This window comes from Xiphophorus maculatus, chromosome 20 (assembly GCF_002775205.1).
Source record: "Xiphophorus maculatus strain JP 163 A chromosome 20, X_maculatus-5.0-male, whole genome shotgun sequence".
Lineage (NCBI taxonomy): Eukaryota > Metazoa > Chordata > Actinopteri > Cyprinodontiformes > Poeciliidae > Xiphophorus > Xiphophorus maculatus.
Genome location: NC_036462.1, coordinates 20551576 through 20559230, shown reverse-complemented (window position 1 = coordinate 20559230; position 7655 = coordinate 20551576). Strand labels below are relative to the sequence as shown.

At 38.4% G+C, this 7655-nt stretch overlaps 1 protein-coding gene across 2 annotated transcripts; it reads left to right on the top strand.

Moving 5' to 3' along the window:
• The first annotated feature begins 837 nt into the window (after positions 1 to 837).
• endou (endonuclease, poly(U) specific) lies at positions 838 to 5904 on the top strand. Of its 2 annotated transcripts, XM_023324617.1 has the most exons (9): positions 838 to 923; positions 1034 to 1147; positions 1238 to 1360; positions 3215 to 3374; positions 3469 to 3674; positions 4691 to 4804; positions 4887 to 4993; positions 5077 to 5219; positions 5701 to 5904. In XM_023324617.1, exons 1-9 carry the CDS (start codon positions 866 to 868, stop codon positions 5813 to 5815), a joined length of 1140 nt encoding a protein of 379 aa, XP_023180385.1. In that variant the 5' UTR covers positions 838 to 865; the 3' UTR covers positions 5816 to 5904. The 2 variants fall into 2 exon arrangements, with proteins under 2 accessions (XP_023180385.1, XP_023180386.1); XM_023324618.1 differs by lacking the exon at positions 1238 to 1360.
• Positions 5905 to 7655: the final 1751 nt, after the last annotated feature.

The following is a 7655-nucleotide window of genomic DNA, read 5'->3' as shown; positions in this document are numbered from 1 at the left end:
TGAATGAATAAAGTAAAAAAAAAGCAAATAGAAGAGAATAAACAGATAGTTACACTAAAACTAATAATACTATAGTTTATGATAATAAACTAAAAACTACAATAATAATAATAATCAACATGTAAAATGTGTTATTTAAAATGAATGAAATATAATTTTTTCTTTTGACGCTGCAGTAATAATCAAAACATGAATGTTTTTTGCCCACACCTAATGGAAAATTTCTTTTGTTGACATTTGCGCAAATATTTCATTATGTAAACACTAAAATGTTCCAGCGATCTGAAACTCTGTGTGTAGAACATGTTTGCTTCATGATGTTTACACATCCAAAGGGCCAGCTAACCTCAACGTGATCAGGGACGCTGATCCGACAACTCCATGTTTTCATGTTGGATGGGCCCTGAGAAGTAAAACATCTGATCAAATTGATTTGATAAAAATAGAAAAAGGCTCATGACAGATATTGATTTCGCTCTACTTCATACTGAATATGCTGCCATAAGATGGTTGATCAATAATTTGAACAATCATTTTTATTAAAATGTTTTTGAAATCTGATAGTAAGGTATACACTTTCACACATGAGAATAATATATGAATTTTACATATTTCCTACTGTTACCATTTTTGAAACATTCAATAGTTTTGTCTTTTTTATATGTTTTAACATACAATCTACAGAATATAAATAGCATCCATGACTCATCAGAAAAAGTTTTCATACAACCATATCTAGATCGACATGATTGTGATTGGGTTGGGTTCATGAGGCTCCCTCTGGATTGGCTGAGATAAAACTGCTATAAAAAGATGGATGTGGTAACAACTTGGTCACCTTGTTTTAGGGGGCTGCCGATCCAAGATGAAAGTCGCTGCTGTCCTTCTCCTTTGCATGACCCTGTTCCACCAGGGACACAGCAGTAAGACTCTTTTCTTCTTTCAGTCGTCACAGCACCACTTTACAATGAGCAAGTAGCACATGAGTGAAATTTTGTACTTGGTGATGTAAAAGCTTCTGGTGTGATTTCAGACTCATGTCAGGGCCGATGCGGGCTTGGAGTAGACAGTAGTTACTCCTGTCAGTGCAACACCGCTTGTGAGAGGTACAACGACTGCTGTTCCGACTATTACACACTATGCCAAGGTAAGTAGCAAAACCAGGTAAAGCTTATTAAAATATAACACTATTTTTGTAAAATGTACATTTCTATGCGAACCTTTCCTCTGCTCCCAGAGGCAGCTCTGTCTTGTAATGGCAGGTGTGGCGAAAGCTACAACTCTCAGAACCCGTGCCACTGCAACTCCCTGTGCACCCAGTATAACAACTGCTGCAGCGACTATTCAGACTACTGTTCAAGTAAGACCAGCAGTGTTTCACCTAGCTGTTAAAGGCTCTTCGCTGTTTTACTCGAACAGTTTCTGGCTCTCTGTGACACCTGGTTGTTTCCCCATGACTTCAGCTAAACCTGTTCCTCAGCAGTTTGTCGGTGCATTTATGATTTGCTGTTCAGAGCACACACATGCCTCGCAGTATCTTTAGTTCACCTGTCAACTACAAGATGCTTTTTTTAGCAGATCATCATAGCAGATACATTGAGGCTCAACATCTGTTGCACAAAACTGCAAGACAAAGTTTTTCAGTTTGGGGAAAATTTGGGTAAAATATCAGAAATAGATCATTTATTGGTTGTTAGTGGCACTTGTTATTTACAGTTTACTAAATTAAGATTAAGGTGATCGTCTTTGAGTACCCTAAAAAGCTATTTAAGTTTGAATATTATTATTATCAAATTATTGGAAACTCATAGGTTGGTTCTAAGGCTTTGCATAGAATTAATCCCTACTTCCTATAACATACATGAGGACATAAAGAAATGACAACCTGTCCTTTCTTTATGTCCAAAAATAAAACAAAACAGCAAAAACACCCCCCAAAAAACTAAATATATTAGTGTGAAAAAGTATGTACTTTTTTACATAGTTAACAATTTTTTGTCAAATTTAAATATTGCAGGTCAATCAAATATAAACCTAAATAAATATAATATGCTGATATCCTTTGGGTCACTGTTGACTTGATTTATAGATCTGTCCATGGTGAAATGTGAAATACAATGTAGATAAGAAGTGAAATTTCTCCAGAATAAAAAGAAAATCCTTAAAGTTAGTTGATAGGACAAATAATTGGTTTTATCTCCAATAATTTGTGGATCCACATAGTTTTTTTTCACCATTATTTATATGAATATTTCCCGGTAGGCCTCTTCATTCGTTTTTCTCAGAACTGACCAGTAGGGGTCAGTGTTCAGTCTTCTTTGAGCTCTAAATTCACCTTGTGATCTTTACCTGTTCAACACATCGGTCGTGTAGAAAGTTCAGTCTAGGAGACGATAAAAAATAAACTGAAAACTTTTTATAATAGCAAACCCAAAACATTTTGGACACAATATGCCTTTCTTTCAAAAAGTCAAGTATGCAAAGCCTTTATTATTGTTCAGATCCACAATTATTATTATTTTTTATTCTTTTTCTTTGTACACTTTGCTTGAGTTAAAATTATTTTGTGGTTGATTGTTGAGCAGGAGATTTTTAAGCTTTCAGAATAAAATAGTTTTTATATTTTCAATTTTTAAAATGTGCAATAGTTAGCATTTACTTAGCAATTTTGGCCCAAGTGAAAAAAGATCCTTTGAAAGACAATATTTTCCTTTCCAAAACTCAAACACTTCCCTCAGTTACCCAAAAATATTTAATAATTTTTTATCATTATGTAAACCTTACAGTGACCTCTTTTGTTTGAAATTATTTATACCCCAGGGTAGATTTAGATGTGATGGCAAATACTCGGCGTTAATTGCAAAGAACGGTATATACTGTATATCTCAGTGGAAAAATGTTAAAGCTTGTCAGCAAATATTAGAAGCATTAGATTGCTGCAATACCAATAAAGGCTTCATTGAGAACAGTTTAAATGACATTTGACATGTTGTTTTTAGTCAAAATGCAAATAAAAACACAAAAATTATTCTATGTAATAATAGCACCCCTTATGTATGATATTATTATCTTTTGACCATCTAATTTTAGAAACAACATTTTAATTGAATAAAAATAACTTTGATCTAAATATTCTGGAGCTTTGAGGATTGTGCTGTTTGTAAGTAGCTGGATAAATAATGAAAGTGAAAACTTTTGTGTTTGTCATGTCCAGCTGATGTTGCTGCCATCACTGATGCTGAGATCAAGTCTCTGTCTGAGACGCTTTACGTCCTGGACAGAAACAAGGCCTCAGCCTCTCAGCTGACCCTCGACACTCAAGCCCTGGTGGCAGACTCACAGACCGGCTCCCAGTCGGATCTCTCCTCCAGACCGTGAGGACCTTTATGCATCTCAGCAAACTCGTAGAAGTCCTTCTGGATATCTCTGTGTTTTAAAGTGTGGCTATTTTGGTTTTTGTGCTTTCAGGTTGTACAAGTACGTGGATGAAAGCACCCTGTTCTCCCGCCCAACCTATGCAGCCCTTTTGAATGTTCTCGACAACTACAAGAGGATCACCGGACAGGCGGAGAGCTTCACCTCTCAGCAGCTGACCGAGCAGGAGACGTTCCTCAAGGAGACAATGTTGAACACCGAGCTGGGCAGAGAGCTGTTTGCTTTCCTTTACACCAAGGGTAATGTGGTCGTGTATTTAAATTACAGTACCTTGCAGAAGTATTCACATCCCTTGACATGCAGGTTTTATCTAACACTATCAGACTCTATTCACCTTCCCACAAATTCTGACTAGCACATAAAACTCTCTGCTGAAGAAAAGTCTCTCTACATGATGGTGCAAATGAGAACAAATGTGTTTTTAAGGGTAACTGAGTATGTTTGAAAAACTTTTCCTTCCCCTTCACAACTATCAAATCAGATTTTATTTGTATAGCAACTCCAGCAACAAGGCATTTCAAAGTGCTTTACTTCATAAATACACGAAAATACAAAGTCATAAAAACAGTCAACAACTGAAACGATACATTTTACCATCATTACACATCAGATTGTTGATTGATGTTTAATTGATTATGTTTCAAAAGCAACTTTAAACAGGTGGGTTTTTAAGGGCACTCAGTGTTTCGGCCGTTTTACAGTTATCTGGAAGTTTGCTCCAGATTTGTAGTGTGAAGAAGCAGAGTGCTGCTTCTTCACATTGGTGTATTATCTAAAAACAATTCTAAGTTGCCTATAGTGAAGAAGCAGAGTGCTGCTTCTTCACTATAGGCAACTTAGAATTGTTTTTAGATAATACACCAATCCGTATAACACATCTCAGCAAAAGGGTAATTGTTAATACTTTGCACCATAAAACACAATAAAGTTAGCAATTATCAAACAATCAATAAACATTTTGTCTAATGCCATCATCAAAACCATCAAGCAAATACACATCAACTATATTAATCAATACTCCTGATATTTGGAATCAAATTAAACTCCAAACATATGAAGCCTGGAGGTAAATAAACTAAGTTCAATAAGACACACTGGGATTAATGATTGTTATGTTAAAAATGCTTAAACATTATGAACATTTTTGCTTGCCACTCTTCCTTCACAGTCTGAGCTGTAATTAATCTAATTAATTCTGTTTTAAAAATGTCATGGTACAGTTTTTATGACACATGGGGTCTCTCTGCATTTGAAGGTGTTTATAAATCTGAGGCAGAGTTCATTGAGGACCTGAAGAACATGTGGTTTGGTCTCTACTCCCGCTTGAATGGCGCTATGGACTCCAGCGGTTTTGAACACATCTTTGCAGGTTTGAATGAAACAGACCTCATTTGAATGCTGCAATTAGAGTTCTTTTAAAAATCTTTTTACAAAAAGTAAAATGTCTGCAGGTGAAATCAAGGGAGGAAAGGTGTCTGGTTTCCACAACTGGATCCAGTTTTATCTTCTTGAGAAACGAGGGGAGCTGAACTACTACAGCCACAGCTTCGACGGGCCTGTGAGCATCCTCCACTATCAGTGACAGAGTTAAGCTGTGTGTCACATACTGAACAGAAATCTGTCCATTTCTTTTCCTTTCAGTGGTCTGATTATCCTGATGTTTTGGGACTGCAGTTCCACTGGGACGGCTACTACAAGCAGGTGGGCTCTGCAGTGATTGGCAGCAGCCCTGAGTTCGATTTTGCCCTCTATAGCCTTTGCTACATCGCTCGGCCTGGGAAATAGTGAGTAGCTTTGCAAACACATCGGTATCCTTCAGACTCGACTACGTTTTATAATTTATCAGGCAGAAACTTTATGTTTTACTGGGATTTTGTTTGATTAACTAACACAAAATTGCTGTGAAATTGTGAAGGTATAATTGTGTTTGTTTATCACATAAAATCTCATCAAAATGGACAAGATGTGTAAGAAATCTATTGATATTAGGAATTTTCCAAGACTCAGTACTAGTGAAGGGAAAATGCAGATATCAGAACCAGTTGTACCAGCAGAGCGGGGAGTGATTTTAGGATGTGAGAAAACTCAAATCACAACATAATTTGAAAGTATTTTGGGCTCCTTTATAAGCTGCATTAAGATTACCTAAGAAATTTTGTTCATCCAGTTAAATTACAACTAAATAAAAATAAGAAAGTCATACAAAATTTGCAATTTCTTTACATGTGGACATTTTCTGATGGTTTTCATATTTTTCCTTCTCAGTTGTTACCTCAGTCTGGGAGGAAAACAGCTCATCATACAAACTTATACCTGGGAAAACTCTTTCTATGGAGATGGAAAGAAGTACATCGGCTCAGCCTATCCCGTATCGATGTAAAGAGAAAAGAACTGAAGTGGAAATTACCACAACTTTACCATTTCATTCTCTATATGCTGCAATAAAGCAAAAATAATCTGAAAATCTGATGCCTTCTGTATGTTTTTCTGATGCACAATGTGAGAATAAACCTGCAGTGAAATCCTTTAGAGTAGTTCGGCGCTGCATGAGAATGCGGTTCTCTCCCAGTGGTACAATCTTTCAGTGCCTAATGGGGCAAAAAATGGGCGTTTACACACCCAGAGAGGGCACAAAGCTGACACCAGCCCTGCAGTGGCAGGGGCATGTGTGTATTGTGCAGCTTCTCATTGTCTTATGTAAGAGCGAAACAAAGCATAAAAAAGCTGTACTTGTGCTATGAAATGAAGAGACAAAAAGACATTAACAGACTTTATTCTGCTTGACCTACTCTGAACAGTAGCACCAGCACAAACCTGTTCTTATCAGCTGTCCACGAAGCTATGTGTGTGTGTGCGTGGGGGTGTGTGTGCGTGTGTGTGTGCGTGTGTGGGAATGGGTGCATCTCTGTGTGCATGACCAGCTGGACTGGGGGTTGATTTTGCTCTTTCACTCATCTAGGGTGACTAACAGGATAAATTCTGGTCTGCCGACAGAACAGGGGGACACACTTGCTGGCCTGTTTAAAGAAAGTATTACAGGAGATGGATCTGCCACTGATCCTATTGTCCGCCGGTCTGTGTGCATTCACGCAAAATAAAAAGAAAAAGAGCACAAGAGCAGTTATTTTGGAGAAAAACTCAAACCAACGGTGATTCAGCCGGTCAGGCCTCACAGGCAGCAGGACTTTTAAGTCAGTTTTGATATTTTGTCAGAGAATATTACATTTTCTGAGCTGGTGGCTGGAAATTGGAAGAGTAAATCTTCTCTCTTTTCACACTAGACTCCTTTTAGAGCCCCAATGGAATCAAATTAAATCATGGAGTGGTAAATAAAAGGGGAAAAAAAAGATTCAATTGTGTCCTTTGTCGCTCACACAACTTTATAATCAAATTATAGCTGGCCACCCGCCAGCGTGTCCTCGCATCTCCCCCAACGGGTATTCTCCCTGCAGATCTCGTGAACCACCTGACTTTTGTTTTGTAATTATATTATCCCGCACTCTTTTTTAGCGTGTTGTGGCTAATGGCTGAGCGGGCTATCCCAGCTGCACATGCAGAAACAAAGCTGCTTATGGGGCCAGACAATGGAGCCATGGAACAGGGACGCCTGAAGGCGGTCATCCAATGAGCACGCACAACAGGGGGGCTCGCAGAGGGTTTAGGAAAGGGTTAAGAGGGTTTTCAGGGGTGATCGCAGAGGAGGGTGTCAGTTTAACCCAGGAGTCGGGGGGCCTTCAATGAGATGGTTAGTGGAGGGACACATGGTCAACATCACCTCTGTCTCCCCAGGGTCGGCGCTTGGCTGGAGGCTGGTTCAAGTTTGGCTTAGATGCTGGCCATTTCTAAAGTTGATGAGAGACCATGAAATACAGAGCAACGTTCATTCTCTGCTGGTGTTTTGTGAGCTTTCCAAACAATTTGGCTGAGCTGACCATATTGTCATTGCTCTCACCAGTGGACACAGACATATGCAGAGAGACGGAGAGAGATGCGATTGGTCTGCTGAGATGATCTCGGACTGTCATTTGAGGCTGCTGCTCTTATGTCGCAAAACCTTTCAAACTGCTGCTCGTATAGCATATCCTCGACTGCTTACAGAGCCGTTGAAAATGTTTTCATACTTCTTTAAGACCACAAACCATAGTTTGTTATGTTACAGCTTCAAGTCTAAATGTATTTTAACAGTTTAACAGAAAATATTGTATGAGTTTATGGGGTAG

Bases quoted from the DNA above. Each gene is read 5' to 3' on its own strand.
- endou (XM_023324617.1), top strand. From the start codon at position 866: ATGAAAGTCGCTGCTGTCCTTCTCCTTTGCATGACCCTGTTCCACCAG. The intron at 924-1,033 runs GTAAGACTCTTT...GTGTGATTTCAG, and splicing joins GTTCCACCAGGGACACAGCA to ACTCATGTCAGGGCCGATGC. The intron at 4,994-5,076 runs GTGAGCATCCTC...TTTTCCTTTCAG, and splicing joins GCCACAGCTTCGACGGGCCT to TGGTCTGATTATCCTGATGT.